The following is a 24,459-nucleotide window of genomic DNA, read 5'->3' as shown; positions in this document are numbered from 1 at the left end:
GCTCAGCAGACAGCAATTACTACCACACACACACCTAGAGCCACACACACACACACACACACACACACACACACACCCAGAGCCACACACACACCCAGAGCCCCACACACACCCAGAGCCCCCCCCACACACACCCAGAGCCCGACACACACACACACCCACCCAGAGCCCCACACACAAACACCCACCCAGAGCCACACATACCCACCCAGAGCCACACACACACACCCAGACCCCCCCACACACACGCAAGGCGAAACCTAAAAAGTATAACAAATGAAAATGCAGAAGGAATAGGCAATATACAAAATGTACAACCTCTTTTTACAAACTACTGTAGCAGAACCACAACAGTGCTAACCTGAACATTACAAAAAAAGTGCAGTCTATTCTACGGACTGAAAATCACTTTAAATGCTTTCGACTGTCTCATGGAAAGAATATAAGAAGTGTGTACACAAAATCACAAATTGAAGGAAAGCAACGTTGGGCTGTTCTTTAAAAAAGTATGGGAGGCTCCATGCATGCATCTGTGTTGTCTGCGGCCAATGCGTGCTTTAATAGCAGGGGATCATCGCTAAAAATGTACCCATCACGCCATAAATAGGCCTACAAACTTCTAAAAAAAAAAACGGCCCTTATACTGATCTGTCAGACCAGCCAATCGGGCCAGTCCGATCCTGGTGGTCTGTGTACACGGATTGAGACTGGGCCATGTGGTCAGGTGGCACTTGAACCTGGAGCCTCTGTCTGCAGGGTCACTGTTCTACCCGGGCCCCTGGCTTGATGGAGGCATCATGGACGGTGGGGCTTCCGGAAGTGGCAATCCATGAAATGGAAAGAAGGGCTGGCAGACTGTCAACAAGGGTGTGTGGGCAGTGATGTAGAAAGAGCTTCATGGGCACTAGTTTAAGGAAGAAAATGGGCCCGCTCACATACATTTGTAATAAAACATTGTCACTAATGGAGGTGAAGTTGACCCCTCATGCCCACAGGTCCTGGCGTAAATAAGCCCCTGCTGGTGTGCTCGGCTGCTCTGATGTGCACCCTTCCTGAACCGTGCGCTATTGGATACTATTTGCAGGAGCCCCTTCGTATTGGCTGGTGGTCAGCTAATCAGCAGTGCCGAACGGAATCTAGGCACTGCTCGGCGAGGGAGGGAGACCAGCCAGGCAGAAAGATGCTATTGCGTCTGAGCGTCTTGTGAGCACCATCACTGTACCAAGCGAGGACCACCGGAAGAGAGGCCCAGTGCCCCTTCGTCAACGGGTCTCACGCTTGCAACTGCAGCTCTGCGGGGCTGATGGTAGCCAGCAGCTGCCACAACAGACACCAAGTCAAACAACTCCCTTTCTTCCCTGCTTCCCGCTTCAATGCGAAGTGGACGCATTTGCTACCTTTTCATTGGGGTAGGACGGGCCCACGGACAGCGGAAGGGGGGCGGGTGAACGGGCTCACGAACAGCGGGAGGGTGGCGGGTTAGCAGGCACATGGAGGCGAAACCTAAAAACGTAAAACAAACAAACAGACAACATGGACGCTTGCAACTGCAGCTCTGCGGGGCTGTTGGTAGCTAGCAGCTGCCACAGCAGACACCAAGTCAAACAACTTCCTTTCTTCCCTGCTTCCCGCTTCAATGCGAAGTGGACGCATTTGCTACCTTTTCATTGGGGTAGGATGGGCCCACGGACAGCGGGAGGGAAGTGGGTGAACTGGCTCACCGACAGCGGGAGGGGGGCGGGTTAACAGGCACACGGAGGCGAAACCTAAAAACGTAAAACAAACAAACAGACAACATGAGACAGGATAGATGAGACAGGCCAAGAAGAGCCTCTGGGAAGCCTGAACTGACTACTCACTCCACAGAATCTAAAGCAGACCTCTCATAATAGTTACGTTTAAATGAAGACGTGCCAGGGGGAAAGAAAAGTGGGAGGGGGAGATTGGCTTTTTTGAAAACAGAGGCCTGTAAGGGTTAGAAATGAATTGTCTGTAACTTTGGCTTAAGGGAGTGGAAGTCGGAAGGCCGGCCAAGCAGGAGCGGAAATGCTTGAAACTAAAATGACTAAATATAGGTATTTTCTGTCTTGGAGTAATTGCTTCCTACTCAGATAAAAAGTTAGTGTACCTCTGAAAATAAAATGTGGGTGGGATTAAATTTGCATGCACCTTTGCTTAATATTTTCCTGAAAGGTATTACTACCTAACCATTTTGTCCTACTCGTATTTAAGGACACATTCCAACTTTGGGTGTCAGATCTATACTTCAATGAGTGTTCATTCACTAAAATGCCAGAAGTAGTTGACGTGACTTCATCCACTTTCATCGCCATTGGCAGCACGGGGTAACCGTTTGAGACAAAGGAGCTCTACAACATCTAGTTATTTGCTTTGATGGGAGTGGTGTGGCTCACTGGTTAGAGGCGGCAGACCCGGAGACAGAGGTCGGCCCGGGACCAGGGTTTGATTCCCGACGCGGCAAAAATTCTCGCCTTGGTGCCTACTCCAACCATGGGTCCCACTCAGAAACTCTGGGCAATAGCTTGCTTAATCTCTACTAATGGCCCCATCAGCGCCGGGAATGCTTGTCTTCACCGTGGAGATGCCCAGGAGGGATCATCTCACGGGGAAAGCCAGGATGGGTTCCCCAGCGGTATACAGCGCCGGGACGCCCCTTTGCTGGGGCAGCTCTGCGCTTTACAAGTATACGACATTTAACATTTACGACATTTATAGCTGTACCAATGAATACATTTTTAAAATTGTATGTGTTACAGTTTGTACATGAGGCATTTCGTACTAGACATCAAGAGAGGGGTTTATTATTCTAACATCCTAAAAAGTCCTAAAAGTATTGAGGGCAGGAAAATGCAAGAATAACAGCACAGTAACTCAAAAGGGCACTATTTTCTACCACTTCTCTAAAGCTTCCTTTGGGGATACTCTTTTTAAGTCTTAATAGGTTAAGGCAATTGGCCCAGTATGTTTGGAATGCATAATTTGTCATAGATTGATGTATATAGTAGAACCTGCCATTCTACATCGTTCTATGTCTAATGTCCAATTATGTAACACAATTAGAACATTTGCCATTCAATGTGCTACAATCCATTGAAACTCCTAAAATCCCTAAAAACGGTATTAAACACTGTTATGTTAAAGGTAATTTTTCATACCCAGCGTGCTTTAAAATGTTTTCCTGCCACAAGTAGTCCAGAAGAATACCACCCCCCCCACCCCTTATTCTAGGTTGTCACACTACAGGAGCAAGCCCCACTGCTTGTAGTTTTAGCCTCTCCCCAAAGTTAGTCTAGTTGTGCTCCCGAGTTCGCTGCAAAAAAAAACCAAAAAAAAAAGGTGGTGCAGAATGAAGGTTGCAGCTGCGGAGGCCATGGTTTTGGCTTCGATTTACACAGCTCACTAATCCCAGATAGCCGGCACCCCGGCTCTGAATCCACCTGGCGGTCCACCGAATCACATATCCACCCCTCCCCTTAACACACGCTTCTGGGGTCTGCCAGAGCCTTGTGGTAACACAAGACCTGCTTTGGTAATGTTTAATCCAGGACGGCAGCTGGATGAAACCCTCTCGCCACACTTGAGGCTCCCTCGCCCCTAATCACGGCACACCCAGGGCCATACCTCACCGCTTCATGTGGTAACGGGACACTCAAGCAGGTCGGGGGGCGGCGCCGCGGGGGTTTATGGGGAAACTGGAGAGAGCCCGCTTGGGGCAGGCTGGTGAAGGCTGCCACCTGTTGCATCGCCTTCTGACGTCACCCAACCCAAAGCTCTGTGCCAACCAGCACGGTGCGCCCCTTGTATACCGAGGCCTAAACAGCGTGTAAAGCAACACCCTCCCCCATGCAGCCTCCTGTCCTTGCATCGGGTACTCTGAGCTCTCACCTCCTGCATTAGTCAATGACCGAACGGTCACCTCACAATACTAATTTATGGAATAACAAGGAACAGATATTGGCAGATAGACAAAACATTCAGATGCGACTTGCACTATTAGCATCCCCAAGCCCAGTTGGCAAAGGTAGGCTGGTTTCATATGAAATGAGGACGTGTCTACTTGTGAAAGGCTTTTAAGGTTGGGGGAGAGTCAGGCTGCTGTTTTGAACGGCTTGGCGGGGCTAGGGCTTAGTCAGTCACTTGTCAGACTGGAGTCCTTGAACTTATTCATAGAGCCGAGGCAGTCTGCGCCCGGGGAGTGCCTCCAGAGAGAGTCCCTTGTCAGATAGTTACCTCTGAGTGGTCTGGTAGGGCTGGTGTGAAGTCAGTCACCTGGAGTCAGTCACATGGCAAGGTCCGGCACTAGCATGCCTGCTAGGGCAGCCTATAGCAAAGTCGTTACATGTCAGGAGTATCTTAAAGGCCCGGTAGATGTCAGAGCGCATTGACGCCAGGGTGAGTGCCAGAGCAGGAATGGATTTACGTTTTTTGTTTATAAACTGAGCTGGTAGGTAGCACTGACGTAGCAAAAAAATAAAAGGCTTGACAGAGGAGGGGTGGCGTCAGTTGAACATCACACAGGAGCCTCTCAGAGGCCTCCAACACACGACAGTCATGGCTGGTGGTATTGCTGAAAAGCATGGCAAAGAAGGAGGGCTCAACCATAGGCCATGCATGTATCAAGCTTAATTTAGTAAGTCACACAACCTGTAAACACTACACCATATATATCCTGTGTTTAGTGAAGGGCGGGCAGGCACACGGGCAGTGGGAGGGGGGCGGGCAGGCACACGGCCAGCGGCAGGGTGGCAGGCAGGCACACGGACAGCGGGAGGAGGGCGGCAGGCACACGGACAGCGGGAGGGGGGCGGGCAGGCACACGGACAGCGGGAGGGTGGCGGGCAGGCACAGCGGGAGGGGGCGGGCAGGCACACGTACAGCGGGAGGGTGGCGGCCAGGCACACGGACAGCGGGAGGGGGGCGGGCAGGCACACGGACAGGGGGAGGGGGAGGGAACGGCAAGAAAGGCACTCACCTGGACTTCCTCCGGCGGCGGTCAGCCGCCGAATGACCAAATGAAACCTCGACGTCGGAAAAAATAAACCCCGCCCACCGCCACACTGACGTAGGCAAAAGGGAAAAATTCTACACAACGCCCACGAGTCGCCTCTCAGAATGACGGACGCCTCTCTCTTCCAATGGCTAGCCTCCATTTATGGAGCTAGCCAATGGAAGACAGAGGCGGAACTGAGGCCACACTGTTTCTAACATTAGATTTCGCCTGCGCCGAAAAGCTGCGCAGTGCGCAGCTTTCGACGAGGCGAAACCTAAAAAGGGTTCACCTCTCCTCCCAATCAACTATAGACCAATCAGTCTGATCGACGTCTCTCAGAAGGTGTTTGCTAGGACCATTTTGGACCGCCTACAACTATGGATGGAGGACAATAACACATTTTCCCCCATCCAGGCAGGGTTTAGGGCTAAAATGTCAACGATAGACCAGATTTTCAGGCTGCAGCTCCTCTATTGGGAGGTGGTAACGATGGGGGGTGGTAGCCTGTATCTGGTCTTTGTTGACCTTAACCCCTCCCATGCTCATTACGAGCTCAGCTCGTCATGAGCCACGGTGCTCCGGTGCTCATAACGAGCTAAGCTCGTCATGGCCCGTGGAACGCTCGCACGCTGGGCTAATTCCCCTGCTGTGCTGAGCGTTCCATTAAACGGGCGTGGTCGTGACGAGCTCAGCTCGTCATGAGCATGGGTGCACTGTGCGCACCCCTAGCCTCCCAGCACAACAGGGGACCTGGTCCCCAGAGAGGCTCTATGGAAGGTGCTTAGTTAGTTGGTACTTCTGTGTTATCTTTTATCCCTACTTAGGAAATTACACAATGGCACCTTTGCCCAAATTAGATTTGGTAAGAATGGGGATCACACTAATCGTATACTGGTTAATAGGGGAGTGAGGCAAGGATCTGTGTTAGCTCCTATATTGTTTTGCATCTTTATTGATGGCCTAGTAGATGCCATAAATAAATGTCAGAACATTGATGCCCCAATGATAGCAAGCAAGAGAGTACGAGCAATGATGTTTGCAGAAGACACTTTGCTCCTCTCAAAATCCCCCATGGGTTTGCAAATAATATTGGATGCCTTCTGTGAATTTTGTAGGGATAGGGGTTTAGAAATTAATATACAAAAAACAAAATTAATGGTTTTTAACCCCTGTAAGAATGTTCGCTCCAATCCTTGTATGAATGGTGTACCGTTAGAAAGGGTATCAAAATTGGACTATCTGGGTCTCACTCTAAATGACTTGGAAACCGCAGGTGGTCAGATCTAATCTGAAACTAATTAAGACAGCTGGGGGTCTGGCAAACCTTTTAGAAAGTCTTACCATAAACCCCTGAGTCTGGTTATAGAGATCTCTAAGACACAGGCCAGAAGCTCAGCTCTCTATGGGGCTGAACTATGGGGGCATTTGAATCTTAGGCCAATTACCCACACGGAAAATAACTTTTTGAGGCAGTTGACAGGGCTTCCGCGAAGCTCCCCTCTGCTGCCCCTGCACATGGATCTGGGGGTGAGACCTATTGCACAAATAAAATTGAAAGGCGTCCGCTCCTGTATTGGCATCGTCTGTGGGCAACAAATGAGCTGGCGGAGTACAGAGCCGAATTGCAAGAGGTACTCAGCCTACCGGGGGCAGGGAAGCTACCCTGGCTTATGCACATCAAGAGAAGCCTAAATGAGATGGGCTGTTCTGAGCTATGGTTAAGTCCTCTAACTGCCCATACCAGGGTTACGCGTACATATTTATCTACCAGGTACTGGAGGGCAAAACTTGATAACATCACAGAAGACCCCTATATTGGCTCTATGACCCGCCAGTTCATGGATATAAAAGCCACCTACCAACAAGAGCTGTGATTGGATTTCATACGTCCAACCATAGCTAGGAAACTCTACTTGCAGTTTCGACATGGCTGTCTCCCCTTGCATTCATTTGTTAACAAATAGACTAAGGATGTTCCCTTGGCCTGCCCCGCCTGTGGTCTAGCCGAGGAGACAGAACTCCATGTTTTTTTTGTTTGCGAAGGCTATTCCAAGATTAGAAGAAGAGAGCTTCAGCAACTATGTAAGAATCTTGGTGCAACTCATTGTACAGATGTGTATAGGCTTTAAAAACATGATACTAGCATGCATATAGTATTTGCTACCTCACGATTTCTTGCTGCAATGTGGTGGGCTCCTCTGCAATTTTTAAAACTTCAATGAAATACACTTTCTACAGCTGCGATCACTGATAAATTATGAAAGACTTTTCTCTTTTTACTAATGTATTTTATTCTTTTTAACCATTCTTATTTTTTTAATTCATTTTTTACTGTTGATATGAATTGCTGTCTTTTATGGTTTCACTGCCGAAATAAAGATTTTCAAACTGGAACTGTATGAGGTGAGCAATTCATCAAAGCCTTTCCCACACCTTTCCCACACATCCACACAACAAAGACACAAAAGGCATTCACAAACACAGACTCACAGACACACACTCACTTAATAGCGTTACGATGCACGTGGTAGAAACAAATAAAAATGGTTTATCCAAATACGTACATTGCAAATTAAATTATACATTTCTTTTATGAAGATCACATTGATACAGAAACCAGCAGATACAGAGAAGAAATTACATATCATATTCCCACGTCCTCTACGAAAACCTTTCCCTACAGCAGGATTAAACCAGTGCCATATGGAAACTCCGGAAAACCACAGAGCCATGCAGTCAATTTCGGGAACAAGTTGCATCCAAATAACATCACAAACTATAAAAATAAAAACAGATATGTTGCACATAAAAAGCAGCATGTCGAAGAACACATAGACTACCGCTTACTTTTTTTACCAGAATATTGTAATCACAAATTGCTGTCAAAACTTGCAAAGGGATTTCAACTGCTCCAGATAATTTCTTTTTTAGTTTGTCCAGTTTGCTTAACAAACATTCTGGCTCGTCTCCTTTGAGCTTTGCAAGAGATGCCATAAAACCGTCCGTTCGATCAATCAGAGCCTGGAAAATGAAGACAGAAGTTAAAATGTATTTTTACAGACAAAGGCTATAATCTTCCTCACGCCATGAACATATAATTCGTTTTATGATTAAATGTCATAAAACGTGATGCTCACCATGATCGTTTGTGTCAGTAACCATACAAATCATGTGGCGTTCATTCCCATTTTCTAATTGCAAGGAGAACCCACTCTCTTTGTTTACTTGCCGATTTACAGGAATATTTTCTTTCTTTTGTATATAGAAATTAAACCGTGCTTTTGAAAGAATTAGACGCAGGAAAATAGTCTACCCTAAAATGGAAAATACATTAAAATGAACATCAGCACAGGGAACAAGATACTGGAGAAGACACAGCCCACTTGATATGCAGGAATCCTCTTTCAGTGGCTTCTCCTCTAACACCAATAAACAGAGGTAGGTGCAGATAATATAATTTTACTATTTTCTTACCAATAAAGTGCATTTTGTAGAAGAAGCATGTAAGTTCACGTTTTAAAAATCTACATTTGGATCGCAGCCTACGGATACCTGATAACCTATCTTTTCAGTTTATAATTTAATGACACCCTTTATTTACAAGATAGGGCGGAGTCTATATTGGATTTTGGGATAATATTCAACTTGGTATGTTCTTATGTAAGCATGTAATCTCTATCGACAGCATGCCATCATTTCTATATCTTGGGTTTCCTTAGCATCAAGACATTTTTCGATGCTCAGAGTACTTTTCTTGGTCCGGTTACCTAAAGCCACGGTAACCCTAGATGCCATGTTCTCTTGATGAAAGAATTGGTTTTGTGGTCTGATTATAGTGTTGCCTTTTTTGGAGACCTGGAAAAGCTTAAAAGCATGGCTTCTTCTGGTACCTCAGCAATCAAGGCTCCCGATATATTACAGGCCTTTATTGCCTTGTGACATAATGAAGTGTTACAACCTTCAGAATCTTTGTGCCTTCATGCTCACTGGTACCATTGGATTGGCCCTATCACCCTATGGTATTCTATAACTATAAGCCACCTAAAAAATATAGACCTTCATGGACCTTGGGTTCTTAGGTAAACCAATTCTCTATGCACCCACCTAAGTAGCGCTTTAAATATGTCTCAGGCCCGCCACTGCAGAGCCTGTGTGTGCAGTTTTATTGCCACTTCGACTTGCCATTTAAAAAACTTTGCCAAGCCCTGAAGACCCTTTTTATTACACATACGCCACCCATAAGGTAGGCCCTAGTTAGCCCACAGCAGTAAAAGGTAGGAAATAAACTTTTAAGTTTTTTATTTCCTGCTAGTGAAAAATACCTACATTCGCTTTCACTACTACTGTGAGGCCTACTCCTCTCATAGGTTAACATTGGGAATTAGTTAATACTATTTTAAGCTGTAATGCCTGATTAGGAAAGAGTAACTGGGTCATATTTTATATCTTTAGAATGGTAATGATTAATCCACTTTACTAGTAAAGTTGGATTTAACATTACTATCTTAGAAAGGCCACTTTTAGAACGTGGATACTTCTTTGCTCTTACAGCTCTGTGTGCCTGCAGTCTCTCTCCAATACATGTTTGGGGTGGGTGACAACTACACTTTGTACATTTCCTCAAGACACCCACAAACACAGGAAAGTTAGGTGTGTCTAAGTATCCATCTGCATTCTGATGGCTTTTCCTGGGCAGGAAGGGAGGAAGGAGCTGACACTTAAACCTAAAAAAGGCAGCGTCCTGTCCCCACATAAGCTCTGATTACCATCTACAGCTAGTCTGAAGCAAGAGCTAGGAAGAAAGAGCTCCTGTACCCTTCAAAGACCCTTCTTTGAAGCCACCCCAACTTCAAAGGCACAACTGGGGATAAGTACTGGGTCTCGAATCCAACAAATCAGACAATTCCGGACCTGTACCTGAACTCTGTCAAAAGAACTGCTGTGTTGCATCAAGGACTGACACACTGTTGGACTGATCTAGAAGACCTGCTTTTCTGGAGTGCTGCCCTGCTTCTCTCTGACCTTGCTGAGGGAGAGCTGGACTCTGCCTTGCAATTGAAGTGATCTCCAAGGGCTTGTTGGCTTGCCTCTTGTTGCTTGAGACTCAAGACTATCAAAGTCTCTACACCTGCTCCTATGACTGGTTAACTGGAAGTGGACTCAGATACTTGCACCAGAGAAATCAACCAATCTCCAGTCTGAGTATAGCAAAACTGGTGAATCGACCCTGTTGCGGGAGTAGAATGAGCAAATTACTCTTGGAACCAATGCATCGCCTTGAGAGCCTGACAAATCGGAATTGAGCATCGCCGCAGCAGCACTGTGGACAGATCCCCTCAATTGTGTGGAGAAACCCGGTCCATCACAATTCAGAACCAATGTATATCAACTCAGTGCTTTGTGTTTGGAACCGACACATCGCCTCGATTGTGGTCTCGCCTTTGCCTCTTCGCTTGTCTGCACCCCGCATCTTGCTGTTGTGACCAGGATCAAGTTGCTCTGTTCATTGAGGCTGCGTTGTCCCTGTCCTCAGACGGTACTCCATCCCAATCAGCCTGAACTGTTGCATTTGCCCCAGTTCAGCGTGACCGATAACCCCCATTGGCACCTATTGTTTCTAAGTGCTAGAACTCTTTTCATACTTTAAAAATTCTTAATTTAAATTCTACTTTTGGGATTTTTGTTGTTTTCATCTTGATTTTATGATAAAATGATTGTCTAGTTTTCTAAAACAGTGCGGAGTATTTTTGTGGTGTTTTAATTGTGATACTGTGTATGGTTTGCACAAATACTTTACACATTGCCTCTTTAGAATAGCCTGTCTGTTCTGTGCCAAGCCACCAGAGGGTGAGCACATATCTTTTAGTCTGTATCCTACTTACCCTGTCTAGGATTCTGGTTCCGGCTTGGACAGGGTACATATCTCTGCCTACCAGAAACCCAATTTATAACACTTTATTTGAGGAACCAGAGATTCATTCTTGGATTCGGGTTCCTCTTTGTGATTTGATGATCTCTATTCCCAAATTAGTTTGCACTGCAAGCAAATGGGAGAAAACATTGTTGTCTTCATTTTGTTGTGCCTCGATTAACACTACAGAATCATGGTAGTGCAGTCTTCCTATATTCCCTAAGGGTTATGTCAGCAATGAGCCCACAATTACTTTGCTGAAGATATAAGTCTGGTTGAAAGAGCCAGATTGACATGAGATGGGAATGAATTACATTTTGCTTTGAGGTTGAAACAAATGGGAAACACACTGGGGAGCAGGCTGCTTTATGTGTTCTATTTAAAGCCACATAATTTAAAAATCTATGACAGATCTGTATCAGATACTCATGTATGTATACACTTAGGCCTATGTTTATCAAAAATTCATGCAACGCAATGCAGCAAGCCATCTTGCTGCACAGCGCTTTGCTGCATGAAAGGAAAGGGGCAGGTATGTGCCATAGTTACTATTTTACAGGCATATTCCTATCCTTTCCTGGTGCTGGCACACTTATGGCAGCCTAGCGCCAATGCAGATACCCTTGCATCATGTTGCAAGGGTGCCTGCATTGCAGGCAAGATTGTTTTTGTGCAGGAAGGGACACCTTCCGGCACAAAAACTATCCTCAGAAGGCATTTTCCTATTTCTAAGTGTGCTGCAGAATGCATCACACTTGGAAAGAGGAAACAAGAACAAGAAATAAAGATATTTCTCCTTGTTGCATCTCTGGTGGGAAGGTGTAACATTCTGAAGCATTTCCAGGTCTACCAATGTTGATAAATATGGGAATGTGTCAGAATCCATGGGTGGATGAGTGGGAACACCCATGTTTTGCTCATGGCATTCCTCTTTGCCTCAGAGTAACGCAAGGCAGCGATTTGCTCTGCCCTGCGTTACTCTAGATTTATCAAGCATGGCTTGATAAATCTCAAGTAGGTTTTTTGTCACCCTTGCATCCTCTTGCGTGGTGCAAGGGTGATACAAAACCTTGATAAGTATGCCCCTTAGTTACTGTAAATGCTGTTTCTCAATCTATAATGAAACTCAGGTGACACTAGTGGTAGCCCAAGCAGGACCATTTTGTAAGAGGAAGGGCCTCGTGTATTTAGCAGTTTCGGCCTTTCATAATTTCTGGAGGCCTGATCAATTACAAAAAATGGGACAGTTTACAACAAAACTCAAATTTCAAATAGATCTGATGTAGTGCTTAAAAATTGAATTAGGATCCTGGCTCTGAAGCTCTGTGGTGAAAATCATCAGCTTCAATATCCTTTATAATAGATTCTACTGTATGATATTGAGAAATAAGGATAGGTTGAAACTAAAACCCTTTATGTCAGACAGTGAAATATATTATAGTGTTTTTCTGGTCTCACCCTTGCTGGACCATGCACCTTTGTAACATATTCTTCTTTCAAGGTTTCAGCCTCCGTTGTACTGCTGCCAATCCGTACTGCATAATTTCCCAGGTATTCTACCTGTGCTGAAATCAATTCTATAACCTACTCAGAATTAGAGACATATTAGGAAGTTACATCTAAAAGAAGAAAACTTGTTTTTAATAAATCATTTTAATATTTGTGCTAATTTTATTTATCATATGTTGTTTTTTGTTTACACGAGTAATCCATAAAAACTTACAATACAAATATTATAATAAAAAGACAGAAACATAGCCATCATGGCTTAGAGCATATTAGCAGATTTACGAGAAAAAAATTGCAAATGAAAATAAAGTGAAGGATTCTCTAGTTAACACAGTTAAAAAATAACAACTTCATTTCGTCCATGTGTGTTTCCCCTTCTATATTAAATTTCATGAAAACTATATGATTTGATGTTTGAGGTAGAGTACACTGCAACTTCTCATGCAAATTAGATTCTGGCTTGGCCATAGCCATACATGCAAACGTTTTAGAAGAAGAAGGTGGGAGATAAAAAAATTGAGGAATGTATTTTTCCCATTGACTTCTATTGAAGTAGAAGCAATTTCAGGCAGGATACAGTCAAAATGAAGCTTATGTTTTTTAAATACATTAACTGTGTACAGCATGATAAGAAAGACAATAATTACAAGTATAACTTTGGCATCCTAGAGAAAGAGTTGTGTTTGGGATAATAGCTCGATATTGATAGTTATTAGACATTGTTTGGAGTCGACCCGGTCGGGAAACCTGTGTGACCTCTCCACAGATTCCTGGCTTGTGGCCGTGCATTGTCCCCAGATATCTCTCTGGTTAGTCCCCTTGCTCCCTTGCTTCCTTTCATGGGCCCCTGATTTTGCCGAATATCTGCTAGCAAACACCAGTCTATGTTTTGAGCCCATTGGTTCGTACTGGGAGGGCTCTTGTTGCCCCATGCCTGCATAATGTCCTTCATGGCACACTATTAGTGCATTATTACAGGATAGGAGCGAGCACCTCGGTAACATCTACTCCCCCAGATACCCAGGTACACCGTCCGTGCGGTAGATTGACAGGATCTCCCACTGCCTCTTTCAGATGTCCTTGTATGGTCTGCCAAAAGGCCCCCAGTCTGGCAGTTCCACAGGGTATGTGCTAATGTCCTATTTTGGTTGCATCCTCTTAGGCATCTGTCATTGGGAAGTCTGCCCTTGGCGTGAAGTCTAGTCCTTGTGTAATATGGCCTATGCAATATGTTGAGTTGAATGAGGCAAAAGTCAGTCGTAATCCCCATCTCCCTTGGGTATCTGCATGCCTCTGCCCAGCCTGCTTCAACAATCATGCCCAAGTCTCATGCCCATCCGTCCTTCAATGTGTCTAAGGGCTGGATGCAATTGTGGACTAGGGTGGCATTAATTATAGAAATCCAAAGGCAGTATAGGGGGGCTTCCAAGAGTCTGTATTCTAATGGGGTCTCTTCCACAAACTGCTCTAGGTGTCCATTGTGGCTGTGAAGGGCATGCCTAATCTGCAGGTAACGGAATCGCCCAGAATCTGCTAGCTCATATTGTGTTTGGAGGGTCTCGAATAACAACATACCTGGTCTATCTCATATGTCCTTAACTTTGGAGATTCTGATTAAGTCCCATAGTGTTTTTTAGGGTAATTTTTACCTCCCATACCATCACTTTGGTTGCCTTCTTCCATGTCTGTAAAGTGCCCCTTTGGGGCTTTGCTCTCCTATATGCCATTACGACCGGATCCCAGTGCTTCTCAAATGCCCAGTCATTACCTATCGTCAAGTAGTGTAATTTAAGATTGGGCTGAGCAATGCCCCTCTCATATGACTCTCTCATGAGGGTATCCAGTGCAATCCTTGGAATACCCCGTCTCATAACAGTTTTCTATTGGCTGTCTGCATTGCCTGGAAGAATTCCTCAGGGATTTCGTTTGGTGTATTTTGTAATATGTAGAGGAATTTTAATAAAAAAATCATTTTGTGGAGCTCTGACCTACTCATCAAGGAGATCAGCAGCTTTCACCATCTGGTTACATCTGCCTTATAACGACCAAGCACATTTTCTAGGTTCTGCGCATAAAAGTCTTTAAGACCATTTGTGATAAATATGCCTAAGTATTGGAAGCTAGACATTGACCATTACAGGGGGCAGTTCCAGTTCTCCCATCTGCGCCAGCCCATACGTGAATATGCCACCGACTTATGCCAGGTTACGTTGATCCCATAGTATCATAAAAATATGAAGGATTTTCAGCACCAGGGGGATGGACCGCAGTGGGTCCGCTCAATACAATAACAGATCATCAGTATAGAAGAAAATCACATCCTCCTAATCGAAGTCCCAGCGCAAGCCTCGTAACAGGGCATCCCTTCTACATATTCCGCTCTGGGCTCGATTGCCATTGCAAACAGTAAGGGAGAAAGCGGGCATCCCTGCCTGGTTTCCCTTCCCAGTGGGAACTCCCGCAATAATGGCCCATTAATGCGCACCTTAGCCAGAGGTGCAGTGTACAGCAGTCTGACCCAGTCCATAAACACCGAACCAAAACTTATCTTCCCTAAGAGCAATAAGGTATGGCCATTCAAGCGAACTGAATAACTTTTAAGTGTCTAGTGATAAAATCACCACTGATTCTTGAAAAACACTTGTTCTTTCAAGTACACCATACAGACGTCTAAGGTTATGTCTTGTGGCATAAAGCCAGATTGGTCGCTATTAATCAATCTGTCGCTCACCCCATACAGGCAGGTAGCTAGCACTTTTGCCAGTATTTTAGCCTCTATATTTAATTTAGGAGATGGCCCTGTAAGAGGCACATTCCCCGGCCTCTTCCCCTCCTTATGGATTAGAGCAATGTGGGCCACTTGGTTGTCTTTCGGAAAACTCCCAATGGCCAATGTGTTGTAATACATACGAAGGAGAGGATAACCCTGTTGTCTCCCCAGGTATCTGAAAAATTCTGCCGAGAGGCCACTGGGGCCCATAGTTGCCCTCCCCTTAAGTTGATGCAAGGCATCTGCAGTCTCTGTAACCTCCAGATCCTGGTCTAAAGTGGCCTTCTCCTCTGGTGCGAGGGAGGGGTTAGGGATACTGCCAATGAAGCTCTGTAGTTCATCATTTGTGTACTGATGCCTGGTAGAGTAGAGGGCCTCTGGATATTCTGTGAGCCAATCTGCTATTTGTAGGGTCATGTCAACGTTCTGCACAGTTGTCATGGCCACCTGCTGCATCCATCTCGGCCTTTGCTCGTGGTATGTAAATAAAGAAAGGAGCTTCCCTGTCTCATTCTCAACCTCGCATATTCTATACTACGTGACCCTGAGTTGCTTTCACACCTCATCTTCCTCCATCTGTCTGTATTCCTTTTACAATAGCACAAGACAATGTGCCAACATAGGTATCAGATTGTCCTGGTAATTCTCCTTCCCTTGCAATAAGCTTTGCTCCATGCTGTTTTGTTGCCTATTTTTGTTTCCTGGATATTCTAGAAATCAAATAACTCCATAATACTGTTTTGTACGACTCCCACACTGTTGCCTCGGACCCAACTAAGCTCCGATTGACAGTGAAGTAATTATCCATAGTCATCCCAAGACCTTTCCTTAAGTCCCAGTCCTAGATAGACCAAGGATCCAGGTGCTTCTTGAATGTGTAGCGAAATCGGAACAGGTACATATGTGGAGAGGCAGTTTGTTCAAGTGGAATGGGCCTAGTAGGATCTTCCACCGTATCTGGAGGTGCGAATGTGTGACATTTTAAGAACAGCTTTATTTGTCGACCTGAGCAGTCTGGGGGCTGGTAGTGATGAGGGATGGGAAGGGCTTTGTTTTCTGCCTAATGGGTCAGGCAGCTTATTTTAAAGATTATTTGTTTCCTGTGTAAGGTCTTTAGAATTGGGAGTGGCTGAGAAGGGAGAGGGCAAGTTACAAATTAGCAGAGTGGCTGTATTCTGCACGCCATGAAGTTTGGATAGCAAGGAGTCATTTACTGCTACTAGCAATGCAATCCCATACCCCAGGCAACTGGTGGTTGCAGTCTCGACTAAGGTTTTTCTAGAGTCAGATGGAAGCCATAGTAAGACTTACCTTAAGTGCTGCACTGTGTGAAGTAGGTGCTACAGTTGGTATTAACTTGGCCATTCATACATAAAGTTTGGTTGATCTTAACACCAAGATTGTCACCACCGGTTTTGGAGAGGAGGTAAGACCAAATTCTGTAGGCAACTAGTCGCCCAACCTGAGCTCCTCTGCTTTATTAAATAGTATTAGCTCAGTTTTCTTGCCGTTTAGTTGGAGACAGTTGTTGGTAATCCAGTCAGCAATTATCCTCTTGCAGTTACAAACTGAGATCTCACATTTTCTGGATCGGAATTAAAAGATACGACCTCAACTCTACGTGAACTCACTATATTTGCTAGAGGCGCTCTATAGATGTTGAAGAGTGTTGGGATCTGACAGGAACCCTGAGGGACTATCATTTCCACAATTTTTGAAATAGATCTGTTTCCACTAACAGTACTCTCTACACTAGAAAATAGAATGGAGTAAATTCATGTGTGTTAAAGTGCTAGCCAACAAACAATGTCACAAAACACCTCCAAACGCCAACTGAGATCATCAAACAAAGCCACATTCTAGAATACTTATTGATTATGATTGTTAGACATACAGGACTAGTAATGAGGACTGAGTTTTATCCCCTACACTAAATGTTACTTTTACCCATAGCTCATAGGAAGGAAATTTGTAAATAACCGATGAGAGACTTGGCTAATAGTCAAGGAGTAGAGCTCGTAAACAAATGGTCATTTGACTTAGAAATACATCATACTAAAGGCAAAACTTATACATCGAATATCACATAGAAGCAGGGTGTCTTAATTGTTAAAATAGTGTAACTATAACATATTGTATGCTATTTGTACCTGCTGGGCCTCCCGTTTGCACTCCATGTTCTCCACTGAAACCTGTGCTTTGGAAAGAGCCTGATGCCGCATTAACTCCAATTTATCGACTGCAGCTTTTATTCTAAACAAAGAAACACATCACACAAAAATAACTCATGTTTATTTGTATTCTTATCAAAGCTTAGTACAAATGATAAGTTGTAATAAGAATAGTTTCATTGAACATTGGTCCAACATCAGGTAAGGAGAACTAAAGGAGTACCCGAAGTGATGTCACATCTTTAAAACAGCTTCCCCCATAGTGAGATCATGTCAACGGAAACATGTAATGTTTGACCTGGATGACATCACAGGATGTGGTACCACAAAGAGTTTGACCTGATGGCATCACAGAGATGCCGCGTTAACATGGTCATGTAATCTCACCTGAACAGAGCAAAGGCTAATTTGTTATGGAAGTACAATCATACACCAAGGATACTCCAGTCATATGCCAGGGAGAGAAGCCATTATATGTCAGTAAGCTGCCATCACGTACTAGATGCACTACTAGTATATGTCATTGAGTGCTGCCAGCAAGCACCAAGAGCAGAGGCCTCTTATTCCCAGATAGGGAAGAGCTTGTTTTCACACTTAAGTCCAGGGTTGCTAATATATTCCAGAGACTTGCTGCCTCTGCCTCTCCTGTTGAATGTGAGAAATACTATAAGGGGTGTGGAGGAATGTACATTTTTTGATTCCTTCCTACTGAGATTGTTCCTCTTTTAGGACATGGCTGTGGCTAAATGACTGCTGCCCCTTGTGGTTTACGAGGCCTTTCAAGAATTTCACTTATTTGCAGATTAAGACAGTGGTGTATCAGTCAGTCAGTCAAAAAGCTTTATTGTCGGTTAAAAACCATAAAAGCAGAGAATACATAAATAAAAAAAATTACAGTTTGGCCAACAGTAGGCAACATAGAAAAGTGCATAATTAGACAGAAAGGCTAAAACGATATATAAAAGCATAAAAAGGTTAAAACTGATGGTTGGATATAAAACAGGCCATTGATGGGTTAAGTTACAGTTCTCAAGTTAATTCATGGAGGTATAAAATCAATTAAGGCGAGTTGGGTTTTAATTTTAGCTCCTCTAGTACACCACATCGAGAAGAGGTATCTGGAGGTCGCAAACACAGTCAGAGCAGAAGAGTCGTATTTCAGCAATCTAAACACCTCTCTGAAATCCCTGAAGCCCCTGTATCAGTTATTGCCTCTGATTGAATAGGCAGCAAGAGTTGAGATAGCAACTGAGCCCAGCATTTAAATGTTAGACCAGAGTGAAAAGAGGGCTAAACTCAAATAGAGACAGTTAAATGTACTCACTTTTGCAGAGACTAATCTACATTATCCTAAATTGTCTCTATTCATAATTTATGGAAATAATGGCACATGGTGGATTAATTGAAAAATAAGCTAAAGCTACGTGTTTTTAATCTAAAACTGAAAGTGTGGGTCCTGGCCCTTTTAAAGTTATATTTTCTGTGGCACATTCAACATCACAAGTTATTTAAGTTATTTTAGGCAGTAGCCTCAGGTAACATGTTATGAACCTTGCTTTTGTACCTGCTTTTTACTTTGGGTTATTTCCCACTCCCAGAAGCATAAATTTTCCTAACATCATAAAAAGTGTAATGGTGGGAAATGACAATGTTGCGATTCAATTGTTAAGTGCACATTCAGTGCCTTTACGGTTTGCCTTATAACCATACAATACCATCAACAGCTATCATAACATTTTTAGTTGAAGCATTGTTATGGGTTAGATCTAAAATACAAAAAAAAGTCTGAGTTCTTCCATTATGGTGACCTAAACAACCATAAGGCCTTCAATTTGTTGCCCATGAACTCATACACAAAGTCACAGAAGTAATCACAAATTATACCATTCATGACTTCAGCGAAGTCACCCAATCTGACATCACCATTGACATTACCAATGATGATATTACTAAAGTTGCTCAAGTGGAAGCTTCCAATAATGAACTTGCTGAAACCTTAGCCTTATTCAAATGGGTGTGGGTGTGGGTGCAGGAAATTGTGTTTAGCCAAGCCTTTACTGAATGGGAAGCAGCAGGACATCAAGACTGTCTTCAGACATTTATGTCCATAAGCAATACATACAGGGTATTATAGTGCAATGTAGCCGGTGAAAGTCCGTTTTTTTTTAGGTTTTGGCTATAATTAGGGGCATTTACTTGGTTTGGTTATGATATGAACTCCCTGGCCCGGGTTGTGTACTGAGGGCACGGCAGACACTGCACCCTGTATTCCTGCCCTCAAAAACCACTGCACAGGCACTTGTTGCAGTGCATTGCCTTGGCCATTTGCTGTGTCCAGTCCCTATATTCCCGGTACACGATGTGTACCTTTTGGTAATACAAATATCTTAAAAACTATACTACTATTTTTCATCACCTGCGTAACTTTGTCCTCTTTTCTTCGAACCAAATTCCAAATTTAAATGGAAGAACGTAGTTTACCGTATTAGATGTCTGTCACATGTTGTGCAGATTTATTGAATAATAGCATGAAACTTAGCAGTCTAGAAATGTCATACCATTAGTCTAATCAACTGAGCCATAACTCCATACAGTGCATATAACACTGAAGAAAAACACACCATAACTCGTGCTATCGGCCATGCTCCAAGCATCAATTTGGCAGCGGTACAGAAACAAACAAAAGAGCGATCAAGAAATGGTATGTGGTGCAAGTAATGGGATGTATGACGGTACCACGCGTACTTTTGCAACACGTACCGTTACCACGCTACTTTTACCACGCAAGTCGTTACAACGACTTGCGTGGAGGGGCGCTGGATAGTAAAATATTTAATTTACTATTCCAACTCCAGTCCCCGTGTACTCTAGGGAAAGGAGTTGGATAGTAAATTAAAGTATTTACTATCCTGGAGCGCCCCCCAATGCATTTCGTTGTAACGACCTGCGTGGTAAAAGTAGCGTGCTAACGGTACCGCGTTGTAAAAAATGCGTGGTAACCGTTGCATACCAAGTAAGGGTGTGTGTTGTAAGCGTGGATAACCTTAACTGTTTTATTTCAGTAGTTTGTCAAGTTTGAGTCAGAACAACAGCTCGCTTTTTAGCTGCGTTTTTTTAATGAATTACTTAATTTTCAACACCTGCTTTGCATGGCCTTTGGGCATCCAAAAGTCGTTGCACTCCAACTGAATGCTTGGCATGGCTTTTGACCATGTCCAGCTGTAGTTGGGTGCAAGGGCTGTTCTGTGGACAGACCTTGTGCTTAACCTGAGTGTGTGCTGCACAGCCTGGGCAAAAGGACTGCCTGCCGCTAGAACCAATATCCCAACTCCTGCCTTCCAAGCTAAGACAGACACTGATATTAGTGTCTGGCTTTGCTTTTGTTTTCTTTTTTAACACTGCATGAAACTCACAAGTGGAATCGACATTTTATGCCAAGACAGGAGGCTAGCATTATGCATGTTCAAAGCTTTGTAGCGCCCTGTTGGAAACATGATCTTTAGGTCTCAAATAAAATCTCCTGAAAGCATCAGCATTACTCAAATCAGCCACTATTAAAATCTCCAATCTTGCACCATTCAAATAAGCTTTAATAACCACAGCACCTCTAACAGAATGTGCTTTGAAATGTGATAAATTCCCTCCTGCCTCCTTCATAACTAACTTCACCCATCTCGCAGTTGTTGCAGAAGTAACCCCTTTAAAGGGCTTAACATATGATTTTAGAAGTTGATCAACTCCATCACTTCTATTCTCTTTCACTCTAGCTTCATACTCCTGTAAACAATTAACTACACATAATTTTGAATTTTTATCAAATCTTCAATAGAAAACAGCCTTCACCATGGTCTTGGTTCTTTTCCAAATCTCAAAGTGAAACCCTTCTGGTTAGTAAAATAGTCTACTTACCTCCAAAGCCTTGACATTTGACACTCTTTTAATAGAGACAAAACACAACAAAGTAGCTAACTTCCAAGAAAGCATTTTCAGAGACAAATATTTATTTCCTGGCCAAGACTGAGTTTAAACACCACGGCTACATCCCAAACAGTCCTGCATCTGGAAACTGGGGGTCTTTTTAATCTAATACCTTTCATGATCAAAGTACTCCTACAAATAGAAACACAATTAAACAAACAATGACTAGCCACTAATGCCAATCTATAACAATTTACTGTTCTATGTGACAACCTTTTTTGAAAACTTTCACCAAAGAAATTGCCACTTCACCAACCTCCAAGGGATCCAAATCCCTTGCCATGCACCAACTAAACCAGACATTCCAAGCACTTCTGTGTCTTTTATGCATTCCTGCGCCTAGGCCTCCTTGAGTAACTCTGAAGCTGTTCCTGAAAGAAATTTGAAACTTCCAGGACCCCTACAATTCCCCAAACTAGTAGGTTGAGCAAATTTGCCTCTACCAAAGGATGATCTACTCCTTCTACTCCTATCAACGAACCCTTGCCAAACGTTACCAAGTAAGGGATCTCCACCACCATTTCCAGAATCGATGGGAACCAAGCCTGCGATGAATCTATGACAAAATATCGACTACAAAAATATCGATTACATTATTATCGAGATCCTATCTCTAACAAGGTAAGTACAAAAATATCGAAAAAATAATATTGATGTCAAAAATATAGTTTTTTTAAAAATATTGTTTTTTTTAAATTAAAAAACATGTAATATGAACAAAATAATACTTATAAATTTAATAAACATAGTTAAATATATATTATAATATTTAAAATTAATAAATAATGTAATAAAAACAAATAATAATAAAGATATACATAGTATATACTTCATTAATAATACCTCTAATAAATTCTTTTAATAACTTATAAATAAATAAAAATATAATAAATTACAAATAAATTCATATACATCAAATAATAATATAAATAACAATTAATAAAAAAGTAAAACAAATAAAAAAAATTAAATACATTTTGGATAGCGTACGGGTACAAATTACTATTCCCACTCCAGAGAGTGCAACAGTAGGGAAAGTGTTGGATAGTGTAGGGGTAACAATTACTATTCCAACTCCAGAGAGTGCAACAGTAGGGAACGTCTTGGAAAGCGTAGGGGTAAAAATTACTATTCCCACTCCAGAGAGTGCAACAGTAGGGAAAGTGTTGGATAGCGTAGGGGTAACAATTACTATTCCCACTCCAGAGAGTGCAACAGTAGGGAAAGTGTTGGATAGCGTAGGGGTAAAAATTACTATTCCAACTCCAGAGAGTGCAACAGTAGGGAAAGTGTTTTCGTGAATATTTACAAAAAATGTAGAAAAGAAAAGAAAAAAGGAGGGACGGGGAGACACCAACCCTCCCTGGGAAAGCCTCCCTTTCCTTTGGGCCTTAATTATGGCCCTCTTTGAGCTCCGTGCCTAAAAAGAAAAAAGACTAGATAAGGATGCTAGTGTGAAAAGTATGTCTTAATTCTAGAATCTAGATTTCATAGGATCATTATAAATGTGTTCTCCCACAGTAAGTGTGTTTGGGTTTATGCCTAGGAGTGGGCTTGAGATTGAATTTGAATCTGGTCCCGCATTTGAATTAACAAGTTATCAACCTCTACAGGATCTTTTATATTATACATCTTGTTTCTCCACATGATTCTGAGTGAAGCCGGGAACTTCATTTGGACTGTAGCCCCAAGTGATTTTAATTCGGGCATTTTTTGACCCAACTCCCATTGCCTGTCTTGTGTCACCTTTGCAATGTCAGATCGGATTCTAAAAGACCAGTCATCTCTGTTAAATGTCCCTGTTTTTAAAGCCTCACTCAGAATCCTTTCTTTAATATTATATGATTTAAAATTCACCAGAATCTTCCTAGGGTTCTTTCTTTCTTTATGTTTCCCAAAAGGGTCACGGTGAACCCGCTGGATGTCATTTTCTAGGTCTGAAGATTTACACCACGGGAAATATTCCTCTAGTAGCGAGATAATACATTTCTTTACATCTGACCCTTCTCTGCCTTCTGGCACATTAAGAAATCTCAAGTTCGATCTCCTAGACTGGTTCTCCAAGGCTTCCAATTTTTCCTCCATACTTTTGTCCTTTGCTCTTAAATCTCTTATATTTTTTTCTGATGCTTCCACCCTCTTTGTCAAACCCACAGCTACAGCTTCTACTGTAGAGACTCTCTCATTTAGTGCCAGTAATTTTGAGTCCAGAGATTCAAACCTTTCATGAAGTTTGGTTTGATTATCTTCTGATATCCTAAATCTGGATGTCATCTCTGTGAAAAATTTTTCCATAAGGATCTCCATAGTACTGCTGCTAGACTCACAGAGATTTTTAGCGGGATTATCAGATTTGTCAGGGTTAGAGTTAGTGTTAAATATATCCAAAGTAATGGCGTCAGGGGATACAGATTTTGTAACATTCTCTATTTTAATTTTAAGAGGGGAGGAAGGAGAGGGGGGGAGCACATGGGGTTTGGGAGCAAATTAGGGAAAAAAACAAAAAAATGTCCTTATCGCAAAATAGAGGAGAAAATCGGGAACCAGATGGTTAATAAAGAGCGCCATATACCTTACAGAGGGGGATGGAAAAAAATCTGAAGAATATAAAAATAATTACCTGGAATGTTAACGGATTAAGAGTTAAGAGCAGAAGAAGGAAAATCTTTGAATACTTAAAACTTGCTGATAGCGAAATATTAATTCTACAAGAAACCCACTTAATGAAAAAAGAATGGGAAGAGATCATTAAAACTCTTTATTGGGTTGAAGACTACGTCTGTACTGATCAACAATGCGCCTCAAAAGGGGTTGTTATTCTTATAAAAAAATCCCTGAAGGCAAAAATACTATCCTCCGAGATAGACCCTAAGGGGAGATGGGCTCTGGCCAAGATTACTTGTTTCAACAATACCTTTATTTTAGCCGGGTACTATGGCCCTAACATAGACGACCCCACCCCATTACAATCTTTATACTCTCACTTAATCTCGGTAAATTTTCCTGTGATCCTAGGTGGGGATTTTAATATAATCTTAAACCCAAACACAGATCGGATACCAAAAGGGAAACAGAACACCTTGCCCAAAATGAGAGAATGGCTGACAAT

At 43.0% G+C, this 24,459-nt stretch overlaps 1 protein-coding gene across 1 annotated transcript in view; it reads right to left on the bottom strand.

Annotated features, from left to right (window-relative positions):
* The window catches only part of LOC147707736 (uncharacterized), a 551,277-nt gene that overhangs the window by 269,896 nt on the left and 256,922 nt on the right, over positions 1-24,459 (bottom strand). The window contains exons 9-11 of the mRNA XM_086925663.1: positions 17,352-17,454; positions 12,381-12,506; positions 7,859-8,032 (exon numbers count right to left, since the gene is read on the bottom strand). Of these exons, the coding sequence (XP_086781789.1) occupies positions 7,859-8,032; positions 12,381-12,506; positions 17,352-17,454 (403 nt within the window). The remainder of the gene's footprint in view (positions 1-7,858; positions 8,033-12,380; positions 12,507-17,351; positions 17,455-24,459) is intronic.

This window comes from Lissotriton vulgaris, chromosome 6, assembly GCF_964263255.1.
Source record: "Lissotriton vulgaris chromosome 6, aLisVul1.2, whole genome shotgun sequence".
Taxonomy (NCBI): Eukaryota; Metazoa; Chordata; class Amphibia; order Caudata; family Salamandridae; genus Lissotriton; species Lissotriton vulgaris.
Note: the sequence above shows the minus strand (reverse complement) of the source record. Positions and strands in the feature narration are given on the sequence as shown.